We start from the raw sequence: 19172 nt of genomic DNA, 5'->3' as shown, positions 1-19172 counted from the left end.
ACGTTTGTAGAAAGAACAATATTGAAAAAATGTTGCAACGATGGCTTTGACAATTAATAATTAAATAACGAATACGGCTGTACGGGCTTGAACCCTTTCCTAACAATGGACGTCGAAACTAAAAAAAATAACGAATGTCGCAAACGTCAGAAAATTTTAGGAACAAACTTCACCCTCTTACTTTTGTGTAACAGTGATGCGCGCGCATCTTAAAATTTTTCTCTCATAATTTTTTCATTTTTTCATTCGTAGTATAACTTCAATTAAACTAAAAAACTTGTATAGTGATTAAAATTAACACTTAGTATTTTGTTCTGGTTTGTAAGTTTGATGTTTTGTCGTAATTTTTAATCTTTCTTAAATTAAATTATAACCAACCTGACGAAGATCTTTTAGCCTGAGATAGGTTCATAGAGAATTTTTTCTAATATATTTTGGTGACCTATTGACAAATTTGCCAAAATTTAAGATTCAATATTTTAAAAATAATTTATCCTGTTGCATTATATACGCATTATAATAAATTTTATTCAATAGATAAATAACACACGAAATACAAAAAGTATCATTAGCTGATTAGTAATTAGAATTAGTATTAGCCTAAAAAAGAAAAAAAATATAGAAAGAGACCGTAGAAACTCTCAGTTCACTTGACACAATATCTCTGGTTAGACGAAATATATCTATTCTTAGGTATGGTTTGAATTTGCATTCGATTTTATTTATAAAGCTGTTCGTACAGTCGCGAGCGTCTGCTTAATAATTGATAATATTCAAGGTGTTAACAAATTTTACAAATGACGTGGAAACGTGGTAGTATTCCCAAATGAACGATCAACCTACGTCATATCAGGGCTTGATAGTGTTAAAATGTGGAATATATCCGCGTTAAACACGTGCTATAGATATGGAAGCACAGAAAAATAAGCTCTGGCCTTCAGTTGTTAGAGTCATATTTTGCCTGTCGAACTTTGAATTTTGTTACTTCAAGGAGAGTTTCCTGTAGGTACGTCGTAGTTACTAACAAACCATAACCTTCATGCTGTATATATCTTTTTTCTACAGAGCAAAAAATTTTTCATATTTTTTTTTAAATATTTAAATATTAATTCGACAATATTTGAAGAAAAAAAAACCGTAAAAATTCAAATTGAATAAAATTCGTGTTCAAATAAAATATCTATCTATCGCTTAAATTTATTAAATTATGAGTAATTGAAGTGATTTTCATAAAATAAATAATAAGTTTTAGTGAGTAATATATTAAAGTAAGAATTAACAAATATGCTATGAGAGTAAATTTTCGCACACCTATCCAAGATCCGGCTAGGGACCATGTGCATCTATTTATTTGGATAAGCGTATGGCGTAATCACATATGCCTGATTACGTTTATATCGCGCGCGACGTCGTATCTGTGACGTCATGGACCCTCTGCAAACAATCCATTTTTTGCACCCTTTATCACGGGAGCGCCGCCAACTACATAAAAGCTGTGGAAATCCGTTCAGGACATACATTATACGTAACGCGGCGAACTGAGTACCGCGCATAGCCCTGAACGCGAGCCGAAAGCGCCAAGCGGTAGACACGTTCCATTTTTAAATTGAAACACAGATTATACAATTTATTGTTTTCTTGTGAAGTGCCAGTGAATAGGATTAACTGTGTCATTCAACCAAAGAGTATTTAGTAACTGTGATAGTAATAATTATTTCAAAGATGATCGATAATTGTGCATTGTGCAATGGATGCTCATTAAGGAGGACGATGAAGATCAAATTTAACGGTAAATTATATTTATATTTTATTACATAAATTTAAATTTACATCAGATAGAAATATAAATATTAACTATACTTTGAGCCTATCATATCACGTAAATTACAAATAGATAGCTGTTTATAATTACAGGCGGGAAAATGTTAAAGGGAAACCATCTCAATTACTTTTATGTAAAATATAATTAATTGCTAATTAAAATCGCAGAAATTGTGTTTAGGTTAAGATGCTGGATTTTTACACTAATTAATTGCTAGATTTGAGGAAGGAATATTTATATACAAAGCTTATATATTACAAATATTAAAAACATAGACACATTTTATTACAAAACTCAATCAGTGCAGTAAACAGTAAGCCACAATAACACTAAGTCCCATAAGTCAAACTTACAAAAGTGACAGTTTAACGTGACATAAAACACAGTAGAACGGCTTGACGTACTGTTACTTTCAGTCGGACAATTTTGACACTTGCTTATACTGTGGCGTTAACGGGTAAATGATGGAACCTTAGAAGACGCATACATGCTGATTTATCTTGCGGCAACAATGCCATTCTGCTCGCGAGTAGTGAACACTGTTTAGTTTACGGTATTTAAATTAACTTAAACTATACATAATGCTCAATTCTAACTCGTCTTTACATTGTTATAGATAAACCGAGAGATTTTAATACTTATTTTCTCATTGATAAAATCACTTACTTTATTCAAGGATTACATAAATTAATAATAATACGTCTCTTAATGTCTTTATTTTAAATTAAAATTCAAATATTTTTAATCAAAATAGGATGTGACATCACTTATTGAAAGTCAAAAAAAACTACCACCCGTTCCAAAATGAATGCCTCAGAGTTTAAAGACGTATACTCGTATTTCATTATTATAGATAATACTAAGTGAACATGAGTAATAACAGAGTAATTTCTGAGACACGACACCGCCCTTGTAGGCTTTCAAGCACTTTCCACTATGACGAGTTTCGCGAAAATTTGGGAAATCCATGAGTCATCGGTAAGACAAGCCATCCCGGATTTCGTTACTATACAATCCGTCTTAATTTAATTTTTTCATCATCGAAAGGCTGTATCAAATTCACAATTGACCAGTCACGTATTAAGGTCATTGTTCTTTTAATTACTCCTCATGCGGCTACAGGACATGGAAGAATCACATGCACAGACTGCGGTCCTGTGTATTCAATCTTCATCCAAAGCCAATCAAGAGATGCCTTCAGCTAACAATTAAGCATTATTACTTTCAACTGATAGCATTCTACATACACGTCACAATACGAGGTAAAAACCAGTGGATTCGTTTGAGTAAACGTACAGAACAATCGCCGACCGGAAACCCTCTACTTAAACTAATTACAATCTTATTATCACATAAAAACTACTAATTGACGAATGCTGTGACATCATATCACTCATACGATGGAATGAAGATGGTATCTGCTTCGATACGTGTGTAAAAACTTACATTAACAGCAGACAAAAAATCATAAACGCTTAAAATCTATCTGTGTGATAGAATTATGTTTACTTTTAATTTTATGATGACTTTATTTATTCATTGATTATTATTAATGTACATCAGCCTATAACCCAATTATCGTCACAAGAAATACCCCAAGAATAGTTTGTTACATATATCATTGAGTACTTAAAGTTACGGGTAGCGTTATTAATCATGGAAATAATAATCCTATATTGACACTATCAATAAGCACAGACACAATGCCTTCGCCTTGTTAACCAGGAGACAAAAACATGTGAACGTAAACATTTCAAGTGTATGTACAAATATTTAAAACAAATGACCATCGAAGAAATCCTCTTATATTTTACAAATGTTAGTGCGTGTAGATCAAAATGGCAAATAATTGTCATAAGTATTATGGTAAAGGGGAAGAATAATGCCTTACTGTAATTTGGCTTCTACTATCATTATTTGGTATATTAAATACTATTTAAATTCAGATTTTTTTTTATCAATTGTATTTCAATTATAATTATGTAGTTTTTTTAAAAATACAAATCACCTTCAGATATATATTATTCAGATAGCTTGAGTATATACTAATATACGTTTTAGTGTAATCGCGATCCTATGTGAAGTTTGAAAACCTTCGCTTTCTTTCTTTTTTAACAGTTAGGTTGCCTTCAACTTCACTCCTTGGTTTCTTTTTATCATCGTGTTTGTTCAAGAGCAGACGCGGCTCATAATAAAACGAGTTACTTTTTATTGTGCACGCTTAACCAAATATTTGTTTTATAATAATTTCAAGACGATTTTTTGCATTCCAAATTTGAGCTCACGTTTCTTTTGTTTTCAAAGCTTACAGTAACATTCAATCCATTTGACTGAGCATCATAGGTGGTATTTTTGATATCAGTGATAAAGATTACGAATATTATCTCTTCTCCCGAAATTACAGCTACTCTGAGACCTATTTATTACAAACTGTGATCGAAAAATCCGCATAATATCATGACCATTAATAAGATTCATTTGCCCATCGGAATCATTCACAAGTTTGACCACGGGAAACATAGTAATAGAAAAAAATTATCAATTTTTTATCCCCATGGCTCAAAAACCTATTCCACCGGTAACGTTTGTAAAATGATAGGGAGATGTATTCATCGAGAAATGATACCTAGCTTTTCCATAATTTATATTCCAAAAAAAATAATGGAACTGATACCTGATCTGACCAATTCCAACAACATTAAAAACCGAGTCAATACTCACTGCACTTAAGAAACTTATGTAATAGTTTGTGATATCAGCATATAAAACCACACGGAAGTAATTTCATCTAAAAGTTTCGCGATTCCGAAAACAGAGCAGGTGGCGGTAATTTCTGTCAAATAGCCTACACACTTATTGAATTCATTCCATAAAAAATCGTGACTCGTGTCATGATAATAACAGGTGTCAATAGTCGATTATTGAGATAATGAATGATAGTTTGTTTGTCGATGACGAGCGCAGCATCGATAAGCGACGACGTAATGGCCAACGTGAAAATGTTGTGTCAAATTACGTAAATACCGAACTGTAACGTCCGTCTAGCTGTGTGCTTAGTGATTTATCTATTCTACGTAAGTGTACTGCAAATATTGCAGTTTTTGCCAAATATGGCCATTCAATTTTATCTTAAACTTTCAGGAACCTAAAGTTATAGTAATTTACAAAAACTATATATATTTGATGTTTGACACGTTATATAGTTGTTTTGATTGTTATTTTCTTCATTCTTATTTTTTTCAATAAATTCCAATGTAAGCGAAAGTTATAGTATAAAAGTGAAAATGTCTCCTGTATTTCCTTGTAGAAGAACCAATGTTTGGCCGTTAATGGCCAATATAAAAATATATTATACTAATGTCTCAGATCTTATTTTAAGAAAGTCTGGTAAACGTAATATTTTACCCATAAAATCTTAGAATTTTCCTCATTCCTCAACGGGAAAAATCTAAGAACATTACAAGACAAACGCAGAAGCGATTGTATTATATAATATAGATAAAAGGTTTAAAACAATAATATTTCCATATCATTAATATATCACACATATTTAATAGTGTAGATAATGTCCGATAAAAACTTACACTTGAATAGAGTCATCAATGAATCAGCGCCCAAGCTGCGGCCGAATAATTGTTCACTTGCACAAGATTTAGAAAGCGAATGGAATAGAGATTCATTATGTTTATAATTAATTAAATCAATCACAACATTAATCGAAAAATCATATCCTACTAATTGCTATTTCCGTTCGACTTATCCGTTCTAAATTACCACAAAAAAATCCTAAATTATTCTCACGCAAACTTCCAAATCATATTCTATTGTGAGTAATAAAATGACGCAATTTTCAGTAACGTGAATCAATAATCTTTAATTGGATGTAGATCGCAGTATACGGTTGTGGGCGAGTGTTGGTTATTACTTATTGAAAGGATGTCTCCGTTAGGGTCGTAGTTCGTATCCGGTAGGGTTTTCGCATAGTTGGACTGGCTATTTCATGTACCGTGCCGCATTTTGGTGCTCATTCGCCGAGCGACTTTTGCCCGCGCGCCGGTGTTGTTCGCTCTTGTGTTGACAACATGCGTGGCTTCACCGCAGTGCCATAAACCCCCGAAAATATTAAGTGTTTGTGTTGAGTGTTTATCGCGTATTTTTATGTTTTGGAATTACATTTTCAAATGAATATGGACTTGGCCGAAGGAGCTATTTCAATGCGTTGTTCATGGATGTCTTTTTAACTGGTGTGTGTTTAATTATTATTTTGTGTCGCAAATATCATTTAGTTTTATATTCGAATTGCACTTTGTCAACAAGTGTGGGTAGAATTAAAAAAAATGCCTAGTTGTTTGAGTAAACACAACTGCTTGACATTTAGCGTAAACATTGGTGCTCAAATCTTATTAAGTTATTTTAGAGATCAGGTATGTAACTTATGGTTAAAATACCTGACATCTAAAGATGGTGTTATAATGTAAGTGATTCAATTGTTATAATTTGATTGGTTGTTGTTTTTGGAAGTGGACAATACAATTTAAGTATGGCTAAGCTGATCGGGCACTTCGTGTGAGAATGAACAACATAATATCGGCGGTCCATCAAAGACGGTTCCCCGAACACTTGATGACAGCCGCCGTCGTATTATTTACAGTATGAACTTCAAAATTCCAATTCCATCATTTAATTGTAACAGTATGTCAATCCATTTGAGTTTTTTAATTATTGTTCTTACAAAAAATGCATTCAATTTCTAAATTAATCAATAAATTTCATCTAACTCACGTTTACTTAATCTAATATTTTTATAAAATTTTCACATGCCTTAATCGATGTTGTCTCAGTGTTTATTATAATAATTATTTCATCGTGAGATTTTGTAAGTAATCCATATTTTCAGTCATGAAATAAACTGTCGAGTTTCAAGCGTAGGTGCCAAAAGCGAAATATTTGATCAGCTCGTGGATAATGTGTAAAGTCTACTGGAATATTAGTTTCAATTCTAAATTGACTTAAAATGAACAATACAAAAACATAAAAAGCAAATAAACGTAGGTTATAAAAAAATATTTAGCATTTAAATTAATTAATCTAAATAGCAGTTAATTAAGAAATGGGTGATCAAACTACATTAATATCATAATGAGTGAAATTAAATAAACATATGTGACAATACATTGAATTAAGAAACTTGAAAATACCCCTATTTTTATTATTTACAATCCAATCTAGGCTTTAGGCTAATAAGTAATTTCATTTAGTATACATAATATGTAAAAAAAAAATACTTTAAGTAGTAATTTTTTTATAATTTATTAATATGTGTATTTATTATTCTCAAATAAAAACGGAGCAATTCCTATTGTTATACTAAAACAATAATTCGCAAAATTATACCATAATTAAATAGTTTACAGTGAGTAAACAGAGAGATAGATGATTCGCATAACGTGAAGCTGTTGGGGAATCCCCGTGCCAACGTCACTATTAACTAGTATCAGTTTTAACGTAAACCATTGTTTGATAACAATGCATCTAATATCAAAATCAGTGATCACGGAATACAATTACGTCATAAGCTACTTTTATTTTCCGTCTAGGCTTAATTTGACTAACTCTATTGATACCAAACCATCAGTGAGCCGAATGGCTTATATACATAAAACTATCTTCGATGCGACAGGAATTCAAAATATCGTGATATTTATGATTTGGATTAAAATGTTAATGTAATTCAATTTATTAAGAAGTTAATCTAAAAGTATACACCTAAAAGCATCGTTTTTAATTATATCATAAATATTTTTGTCGCAAATAATCTACATCTTAATAAACCAAATGATTCACAGTCAACAAACATCGGCTTATCCTTGTTTGACGTAACTAGTGTAATAGGTATAGCACCGGTTCCTCTGTTGTTTGACTTAATAATAACCTTTTACATTTTAATCACAGTAACGAGAATCCTACGCACGTATTTATATATATATATAAACAAATACTTAGGATACGGATTCTATCTGTAATGTGCGGGTGACATTGTAAAGAAAAATGAATATTTGAGATTCTCTAAGAGCTGCCAACAAAGGGGCTTTGAAAGGATAACTTTCTACATGTTTGCTTCAAACATTACATATCACCGCACCAAGTCTAGTGCATCTGTTAAAAAGTTTGAAAGTCTCATACACAATTCATTCGAGCCAGCGTACAAACATAAAACATGTTTTACGACACGACGCAAAACATCAAAACCTTCAATAACAGTCAAACGATAAATCGAAAGAGTAGCTCTTAGTATTATTTTTGCGTAATTTCAAAAGCGACGAAACAATGTATTAAACGCTGTACTCAGATCAATTTTATAATTTATGTGGAAAAGCATTCTGTTTACAAACTATCAAAAAATCACGTCTGCGCTCGCGTAATAGGGCTGAGAAAGTTTGTCTGTCAGATGAAGATCGTACACCGTATTAACATTGTTGAAACGCGTTCAAAAATCACGCAGCTTATTATTTTTTATGTCTCCCACTCGCTCGTGGAATGCATCATTCTACTACGAATGCTTTACTGTACAAAAACGCCTGCATACGTGTTCTCAAGATAATGTTCGAATAAACTTATTTACGATCGTCCTTAAACTTTATTTAGAGTTCATTTACGCACTGTAAAATAAAACCTAGACTACGATTGGCAATGCATTTATTTATTTGTTTTCTTGTTACAGGTTTTCCCAAAAGGCTATTGGTAGCTGCATCGGTAGTTGTTGTAATAGCCATGTGCTTAACTCCGACCGAAGCCCGTTCGATAGAACACAGAAGACGACATCAGAGACGACAGCCAGACAATATAGCACTTACCAAAGATATGGCAACAATAAAACGGCCGAGAAACCTCAGTGTAGAAAACTACAAAAATGCCACGAGAAAAATTAAGCATAAATTGAGGAATACAAAAAGATTCTTTGATCAAGATAAGAAGGTTTTAAATGAAACAAGAGAGTACCGAGATGGTATGCCGAGTTGGTTGCCCGCAGTGAACTTCGTTGATATACATTTTCATGACTACAGATCTTCGAGAAAACCGGGAAGTTCGATATCAGAACGAAAGGTAGCTATTGTTTAATATACTAAGTGTATTATATTTAAGAAAAAGTATTTTTGTTCTTCTTTATGTGAACAGATCTATAAAGCCCTATCCCTAACCAACATTTTTCCTCTAGACCTTAGAACGATTACGGTTCGCAGATGCTAACTAAACAGCACTCCATGAAGTAATCCCCATTAAAATCTGTTCATTAGTTTAGGCGTTCACTGGAAACAAACATCAGCAGACTGGATTTATATATAAAGATTAATTAAGTATTTCAATATGTGTGGAATATGTCACGTATTTTTAATATTAGTAGCCTTCATGCTTGATGTAGTTTTAAGCTTTGAGCATCCTGACAGTGTAATTACCGCGGCCCGATCATTTCACGTCTGGAGGGTGTGGTAATCCAACCCATCGCCCTTTTTGTTCTGCGTTCAGTGTTTTTACATCGTTTTTAATTTATTTTTGCCTTATTTGAGACAAAGACTCCTCGTGTACATTAGCTGTGTTTTCTGCCCGAGGTACCGTTGCAACATAAATGAGGTTTCGTCGAGCCAAATTACACATGGCCGGCGTTTGCGCCCCGTATATTTACTTCACTTTGTACTTAAGGATAATAACTATAAGCCCTTAATTTACAATGCCGCATACTATCACCACATATTATAAAACAAAGTCTTTCGCCGCGTCTGTCTGTCTGTTCGCGATAAACTCATAAATTACTGAACCGATTTTCATGCTGATTTCACCATTGGATAGCGAGGTTCTCGTGTAGTTTGTTAAGTTTTTGTAAACATATTTATATACATTAACAATATTTGTTAAACTAAAACGCTGTGTATACCCTTAGAAATATAAGAAAATGATTTATAGTGGAATTGATTGCCTACATAAATAGGTCTCAAAAATTCCGCGATGGCATCTGTCTATCTCTTAAGGATAACATAGTATATCTATTTTAATACTTTAAAAAATTGGCAATTAAAAAGCGGTAATGTAAAATAACAAAAATACGATATTAATCCTTATCATTTTATTGTTACATAATTATTATGAAATCATTCAGTAATACGTTTTTGTTTCATTTTTAACTCTTTAACTTTGATTTCACATTTCCGATGGCTACATTATTCGCGAATACTAATATCATATTTTTTCTATTGACAGAACAGCTCTGTCGGGTCCTCTTGACAAATATATAAGAATCTATAAATTCACCATTTGGCAAATATTCATTTTATGTAAAGATTGTCAGATATGTTGAAATGATGATGTCTTTAAGTGATAAGTAATTAAAAGCGACACACTCAAGTCCACTTCTGAACGATCTCAAATAAATATACAATCTTATTGTTGAGAGGAACCATAATAAGTTGTATAAAGGTCAAGATATAATGGTGGAGCGTGGTTCTGAAGCTTTTGTTAGCCGGTGTGGGTTCAGAACAGCCAATCCAGTTAAATGTTTCGAAGAAATTTGCATAGATGGTGCCGTCCGAACTCGAGAAACGCACGCGATCTCTAAAATGCCAAACAAATTATTTAACTTTCGACTTAATGAGCTGCATTTAAATATATTACGACACTCATATCAAGATTTGTTTTCGTTTAATATTGACAGAAAATATTTGTACCTGAGTAAGATATTTTAACTCAAACCAACTAATTGATTATACCAACATGCCTTTTATTTGCAAGTGAGTGCATCGATAATTAAAAGCAAAGGTATAATAGCGGTAAATAAGTTTATGTTAAATATTCATACACCTCCGCTTTTTAAAATATCCACAAACGCATTGTAACGGATCTTTCAAAGCTTTTTTTATTTACCGAGCACACATCTGGACCGCGACTTTCTATTACTTATTCATATTGGACACCCACTAATTAGTACACAAAAGTTAATACGACATGAAACAATATGTATGTGTGCTTTCTACACTCCCATGTCCTGACTCTTGAGGCCCTTCTGGCCGAGCACGAGAGAACAATATTCTAACACGCAAACGTGGTGTTGCCCAGTATCCATCTCAATGAATATTAAATATTTCATATGTTTGTTTCGACTGTTCGTCAATGCATGCCCACTTAAGTAATTTAAATATTTAACTTTGGGCAAAGGAAAGCGTTAGAAGTGAAGTGATCTTAGCATCGGCTCTTAGTTGACTTATGGACAATTTAAATATTAAATACCGGATAATTTATTTGTTAAAACGCAAGCATCGGTTGAGTGTAGTGTAGATAAGACTTCAACGATATTTTTTTTATAAATTTATTATATCGAGACATAATATATTAAACGGAATAAATAACTTAAAGGTTTAGTATAGTAATTGTAATGTACAGTAACACAGCAGAATGAACTTACGGTTAAATTCGTTATTCAATAGAACTATACTACTACGATCTTTTAACAAATTACAAACTATTAGCACTATATTTTCCGATATAATAAAAGGTTCAAGTTTACAAGTGAACTATTAAAACGTGTCATTATAACAAACATGATGTATCCTTATTAACCGATTTCAAAAAAAGAGGAGGTTCTCAATTCGTCGGTATATTTTTTATTCTCAATATCCTATTTGTTTTTATTGCATCGTATTGTAGGTTTTATTTTGTGAATGCTTTTGTTAAAGCTATGTTGTGTAATATCTATAGTGTTATGATAAATTTGTAGTAGAATTGCAATGATTATGAGAGTTATTTGGTTTCTACTGAGATTTATTGTAGGCTTTGTGGGTAAACGGTCCATTGTGCCTATGTAAAGTTATAACTAAGGATTATGTATTTCAGCTCGTAAAGAGCAAGCATTCCATTCCTAACGCAGAGGGCGCGGACGGAACACTCTCTCAGTGATAGAGCGCAGGCGGCCGCTTGGTCCCCGCACTGTTTGCTCAGTGTTTACGATTTAACAAAACAACACGAAATGTTAAAAACACATTATTTGTCCAAGTGAGACTAATGTGGACTTACGATTCCGGCGCATTGCGTTTGTCTCTGACACGTTTCACAGCTAAGACCAGCTCTTTAAAGTGAAAATACGACTTATTGTCGGGTTTTCAGCTTTATACTTCGCCATATTTGCTCTCAGCCGCGACGCGTTTATGTGCACTCCACAATTTCTCCCCTCACAATACCTTCATCTCAATAGGATTATGAACCGTAAAAGATTCAAGATCAATTTTAAAGGCTCTAGTTTAATAGCTCTTAAATAAAGTTACAGTGTTGTGAATACGCTTAAAAACATTTACGATTTTAAAACTAGAATTTATTTATGTACTCAGTTCTATAAATAAATACTTGAATTAAAAAGGTGGTCAGATGGTCTAGATTCTTGAGAACACAGTAATTTATGATTTACATTTATCAATGATAGTATAAATAAATCAGTTTGTATTGTCCTTCTAATAATTTGATTTCTTTTTTATATCCTTACAACGATGACTAATGAATAGCAATCTAGAAAATAATATTCTGTTATTAAAAATATTATAATATAATAGATAAGCTTTGCCATTCACGCTACATAATTTGGACAAATATTTTTAATAGTGGTAACGATGACCAAACTGAGTGCGAGATAATATGGTGCGGTCCGGCGGCGTGCGAACTAGTGAATAGATTAAATTCAAATTTGCAATATTAACACTAGGTTGGGACAACATAATATAGGCTTCATATTATCACGCTTGTTGCATGCAAAATATATATTTTCTACATCATAGCGTCCACGCGGACGAGGTCGCGGGCATCAGCTAGTAACTAATAGATAGTATTATATACGAGTATGTATATGAGTGTCTGTCAGAAATAATTTTGACCAGTGATTCACATTCATTGAGGGATGATTCAGAACGCGGGAGACACATGAATTATTATATAATGAATTACAAGTGGCGCTACGGATTCGTCACAAATATTTTCCTTGAAGCGCACGTAATACCAGACAGTTTTCCTGAAACTGTTAGTCAGGGATGTGTAACGATTTCATGACATAACGTAACAACTTTATTATAACATTGAACTTGAAATACTTCCGTTACAATGTTTTTCCGTAAACTCTTTAATTCGTTATATAATATTATTATTAATAATCCCCATATTAATACTTAACTGGAGAATAGGAAAGTTAATTATTTATAAATAAATACATTGTTAAAATAAGTATTTTAGAGAATTTATACGGAGAAAGCTTCTAGGGATTAAAAAAATCTTTAAAAAATTATGAACTTTAGATATAAGTATTGCCGTTAGTCTATTTTATTTTAAGAATCTAAAATTTGAAAAATAATAAAATATTTAAAGAAGTAATCGTAGAAAAGTATCCGCAGAAAATGTATTTATTTCTGGTAAAATAGAAATATAAAATAAACAACACAATAATATTTAATTATAACTTCTAGAACTATAGTGGAAACAATTGAACAGACAATTGTAGTAGGACAGAAACCGGTCAATCGTGTAGTGGTACCGTCCGCCCGTCCGCGTCGAACATCCATCATTTGTGTAAGGATCGCCTACCGCGGATAATATTGTCGTAGGCCTGAGATTTATCACAACTCAATGTGATAATTTGCTTGTATTCTTTATCTTCCCCTACTTATCCCGCTTGTGAAAACTGTTTGGATTTACTTCCTTTATGGAATATATTGGAAAATGTTAATGTTAATTTTAAAAATGATTAATTTAATCACGAAAAAAGATTGTAACAAAGAAAAACCGATTTCTATTAACATTTTCTGACTATTTACAAATGCCTTTATATGTTTACGTAAATAAAAATTTTCTCAAGTCATTTCATTCCATACTTAAAACAAGAATAATTACTAGATAAAAGAATGTTTTCACAACTTACCAGTTTACCAGTGGGAGGCTCCTTTGCACAGGATGTCGGCTAGATTATGGGTACCACAACGGCGCCTTTTTCTGCCTTGAAGCAGTAATGTGTAATCGTTATTGTGTTTCGGTCTGAAGGTAGTGAAATTACTGGGCAAATGAAACGTAACATCTTATGTCTCAAAGCGCAATTGTAGTGCCGCTTTGAATTGCATTGTAATGGGCAAGGCGTATCAATTACCATCAGCTGAGAGTCTTGTTCTGCTTGTCCCTTAATGTCATTAAAAAAAACAACTGCCGAAGATATCCTGACATACACTACAATTTTAGTTTTTTTAACATTTAACATAATATCAAAAACAGTACAATTACTTCATTTAGAATACAATGTAATTAAATTGTACATTTCATTGTGATTCAGTGTGTATTTATTCAAATATGAAAAGGCTCTAACGACAACCATATTTTATAAATAGTATAGAGTCTATGTCCCATCGTGTTATATGTATGACTATTATTTTCTGCTTTAGAACTATGAACGAATTAAAACCAAGAGCTTAATAATTACTTGATAAAATTTCCTGAGTTAATTCATCCAAAGTATTTATACCGGTGAGCATTCTATTTGTTGCACGGTTCACGACACTGTATCATACAGCCTCGACACCAATTAGTTCTGTCGCCGTCTTTATAATATTCACGATAAAGCGCTTTTAGAGACCGCACGTAATTCATCCATATTATGCTGACGGCATATTAGCTATCATAACTTTAGAGATATTTCACGCAAATATTTACACAATTGCGTATGAATACTTATATAATAAAGGCTATTATTGTACAATGATCTTTAAAGACAAAAAGATAACACAAATAATTATATTAGATATATGGTAATATACATAAATATTTGGATGGTATATTTCAAAAAATAACAAATTTTTCTTTTTGTTGCAGTTTACATATCTGATGCCGAAGCTTTATAAAACGTTGAAGGAGTATGAAGTCATTTTCACGAGGCTACGGAACGTCCAAGTAGATTTAACTGACGACCCTTTTAACAATTACGTGGCAATCCGGGAGAAACTCCTTGCGGATACACTGAATCGCCTCTACAGCACAATTGCGGAAATAGCCGAAAACATGATGGCTGTCCACATGACCATACCGCCGTTCGACAAAAGCAAACTGAAACTGGACTCGCTACAAATGAAAGTTGACGCGACACAGTGTCTAAAGAACGATTACATTGCGTTTAGAGCGTACGGCAACTTATTGAACAACTGGTACTCTGAATTTAGGTGTCCATTGAACAAGAAAGGGGATAAGAAATGCGCTGCTTTCCACGCGAAGCTCAGAGAGAAGAAAGGCAACAAACGACTCAGAAATAAAACTTCTTCGAGTTGAAGTCTATTTTTGTTTTAAATTTATTCAACGAGATGACGTCATTAATTATTTATTTGTTACAATTGTTCGCTCTCTGAAGTGGTATTACCGATTTGTTTGACGAAACTATGTTTTGTTGATTAATGGGTACTTTCTCTGTGATATTTAGTATTCTCTAATTTATTAGTATAATTTTAATTTATTGAACTTCGTACTTAAGGTTAATTAAGTTCCTTTGTATTCGTCTACTTTTCCTTCGGACTTTGTGAATGTGACTTAAGTATTTATTATCTCATACGTATTGATAGCATTAAGTATTAACTCATCTGAGCTAGTATTACTAGTTAGTATTTTAGAAAAGAAAGACTTTTAGAGGATTTAAGTTGCTTATTTATGATTGAGAATGTATTGAGCTGATGTTTTTTTATTAATTGAACTGATATGAGTTTGAATTTTGTAAATATTCAATGAAATCGATTGAATCTGTTATGATATTTTGCAAATTGATACGGATATTAGATATAAGAATGAAATAAATAACATTTTTTTTTATATTTTTGAATTTTAATTTTTTTTTCCTTTTTACTCAGGTCACGTGGCATTTTTACTGTACAAGTATAAGCGCAACACTTTCAAATGTAAGTGTTATTAAGTGATTTTAGGGGCCCAAAAATTTATACTAGCTAACTCTTGCCACTTTACTCGTAGTATCACCGGTTACCAATCTTAACAGCTCAATAACTTACATTGATACTACTAGTAGATATACAGGATGTCCCAAAACTCAACGATAACCTGGTACCGGACGAGAGGCCAAGGTAATACCAGTTATGAAAAAAATAAGAAAAAAAATCTATGTCACTTAGTCAAGCGATGATGGACATTTTTCGAAAATGTGAAAAATTTGACACCCTTTGTCGCATTTTTAGGTACTGTGATCGCAATTTTCACAATTTTACAGTGATTTTTTTAATAATGTTATCTTAAATAACAGTGCTATTAATGGTAACCACAAATGAAAGTAATAATTATTGTATATTTTTTTTAAAAAAGGATAAGATATTGACATAGATAGTAAAGTAGCTTTTTGCAGTTGACTTTATAGAAGTTTTATTGGTTGAAAAATGTTTAAAGCTGGGCTGTTAAAAGTACTTTTATTTGCTGATTGAAGATTTGAAATAGAAAAATTGGATAAATAAACAGTCTGACAATGAGATATTGTTAATACACTGGCCTGCAAAAGTAAGTATCACACTTTTCAAATTAAATTTTTTTCGTAACTATAGAAGGTAGAGATTTAAGATTAAAAACGTTTTGTTGCAAATTTTATAGGCTTTAATTCTTAGAAACTAAAATTATACATTAGTAACATTTTTAACTTAAAAAAGATAAAACAATGAAAATAGACATTTTTAGTTTAGTGTAAAAAAATTCAATTAAAATGTATTACATGTTATTTAATTTTTAATAACTGGTATTGCCTCCTCGAGCTCTGATTACAGCTTCGAGCCGGTTTGGCATACTGAACAATAGGTTTCGGAGCCGATGTTGGGGTATATTCTCTCATTCTTCTACCAGGGCCTGCTTTAGTGCCCTGAGGGTAGTAGGTGGTGGTCTGCAATTTCTGACTAGCCTCCCAAGCTCATCCCAGGCGTGTTCAATCGGGTTGAGATCAGGACTTCTTGATAGCCAAGCCATCACGCTGATACCGACCTTCTGAATATACTCTTGTACGATATGAGCCGTGTGTGGCCGGGCATTATCATGCATCAGCATCGATCCAATACCCATATTTGCTAAATACAGCCCTGCATACTCCTTGAGAATCTCTTGAGCATATCTTTGCCCAGTGAGGGTGCCATTGTCTATGGCTTCTAACTCTGTGCGACCTTCTGAAGATATGCCAGCCCATACATGTACACTGCCTCCACCGTATTGGACTCTTTCTGAGATGCAGGCTTGAAGGTATCGCTCACCAGGTCGTCTGTTAACACTTCGCCTTCCATCAGAAGTGTAAAGGGAGAATCGAGACTCATCTGCAAACAAAATTCTTGACCATTCTTCTTCATCCCACTGCATGTGTTCACGGGCGTATCGCAGTCTCGCTACTCGATGCTGTCTCTCGAGTTTTGGGCCACTCGCTGGTCTTCGGGGTTTCAAATTTGCTTCAGCAAGTCTTCTTCTCACTGTACTGTCACTAATGTAGTCTCCGGGTCTGAAGTAGCTGTTGCTGGACTTCAACTGCATTTTGGTGGCGATTTCTTAACACAGTAGAAATAATATAACGATCTTCTCGGGCACTGGTACACCTGGGTCTGCCATTACAAGGTCTCCTCAGATGGTGTCCAGTCTCTTCGTACCTTCGCTTTACCTTCTGGACCGTTCGTACCGTCACACCCACCATTCTTGCAGTGCGACGCGTACTGATGCCTAGTTCCAGAAAAGTCATGATCCTAGCACATTCTTCAACTGAAAGAGGCATGATAAATAAATGTTATGTGCTTTTTAGCATAAATTTTTAAAACAAGACCCTTCGATCTTGAAAAAAATTTAAAACAGAAAGAAAAATGTGAATGGTAAAATTGTAATTCGGAAACGTCCACTTTGAAAAAGGAATGGTTTAGAGCGTACGGCAACTTATTGAACAACTGGTACTCTGAATTTAGGTGTCCATTGAACAAGAAAGGGGATAAGAAATGCGCTGCTTTCCACGCGAAGCTCAGAGAGAAGAAAGGCAACAAACGACTCAGAAATAAAACTTCTTCGAGTTGAAGTCTATTTTTGTTTTAAATTTATTCAACGAGATGACGTCATTAATTATTTATTTGTTACAATAATTGTTCGCTCTCTGAAGTGGTATTACCGATTTGTTTGACGAAACTATGTTTTGTTGATTAATGGGTACTTTCTCTGTGATATTTAGTATTCTCTAATTTATTAGTATAATTTTAATTTATTGAACTTCGTACTTAAGGTTAATTAAGTTCCTTTGTATTCGTCTACTTTTCCTTCGGACTTTGTGAATGTGACTTAAGTATTTATTATCTCATACGTATTGATAGCATTAAGTATTAACTCATCTGAGCTAGTATTACTAGTTAGTATTTTAGAAAAGAAAGACTTTTAGAGGATTTAAGTTGCTTATTTATGATTGAGAATGTATTGAGCTAATGTTTTTTTATTAATTGAGCTGATATGAGTTTGAATTTTGTAAATATTCAATGAAATCGATTGAATCTGTTATGATATTTTGCAAATTGATACGGATATTAGATATAAGAATGAAATAAATAACATTTTTTTTTATATTTTTGAATTTTAATTTTTTTTTCCTTTTTACTCAGGTCACGTGGCATTTTTACTGTACAAGTATAAGCGCAACACTTTCAAATGTAAGTGTTATTAAGTGATTTTAGGGGCCCAAAAATTTATACTAGCTAACTCTTGCCACTTTACTCGTAGTATCACCGGTTACCAATCTTAACAGCTCAATAACTTACATTGATACTACTAGTAGATATACAGGATGTCCCAAAACTCAACGATAACCTGGTACCGGACGAGAGGCCAAGGTAATACCAGTTATGAAAAAAATAAGAAAAAAAATCTATGTCACTTAGTCAAGCGATGATGGACATTTTTCGAAAATGTGAAAAATTTGACACCCTTTGTCGCATTTTTAGGTACTGTGATCGCAATTTTCACAATTTTACAGTGATTTTTTTAATAATGTTATCTTAAATAACAGTGCTATTAATGGTAACCACAAATGAAAGTAATAATTATTGTATATTTTTTTTAAAAAAGGATAAGATATTGACATAGATAGTAAAGTAGCTTTTTGCAGTTGACTTTATAGAAGTTTTATTGGTTGAAAAATGTTTAAAGCTGGGCTGTTAAAAGTACTTTTATTTGCTGATTGAAGATTTGAAATAGAAAAATTGGATAAATAAACAGTCTGACAATGAGATATTGTTAATACACTGGCCTGCAAAAGTAAGTATCACACTTTTCAAATTAAATTTTTTTCGTAACTATAGAA

General features: G+C 32.7%; 1 protein-coding gene across 2 annotated transcripts; it reads left to right on the top strand.

Annotated features, from left to right (window-relative positions):
• Window positions 1–1537: 1537 nt before the first annotated feature.
• LOC126975234 (uncharacterized) lies at window positions 1538–15684 on the top strand. Of its 2 annotated transcripts, none has more exons than XM_050823030.1 (3): window positions 1538–1789; window positions 8544–8926; window positions 14702–15684. In XM_050823030.1, exons 1-3 carry the CDS (start codon window positions 1723–1725, stop codon window positions 15149–15151), a joined length of 900 nt encoding a protein of 299 aa, XP_050678987.1. In that variant the 5' UTR covers window positions 1538–1722; the 3' UTR covers window positions 15152–15684. The 2 variants fall into 2 exon arrangements, with proteins under 2 accessions (XP_050678987.1, XP_050678988.1); XM_050823031.1 differs by lacking the exon at window positions 1538–1789 and adding an exon at window positions 5857–6066.
• Window positions 15685–19172: the final 3488 nt, after the last annotated feature.

This window comes from Leptidea sinapis, chromosome 35, assembly GCF_905404315.1.
Source record: "Leptidea sinapis chromosome 35, ilLepSina1.1, whole genome shotgun sequence".
In the NCBI taxonomy this organism is placed as follows: domain Eukaryota; kingdom Metazoa; phylum Arthropoda; class Insecta; order Lepidoptera; family Pieridae; genus Leptidea; species Leptidea sinapis.
The sequence above is the reverse complement of the archived record's forward strand: the minus strand, read 5'-3'. Positions and strand labels throughout refer to the sequence as shown.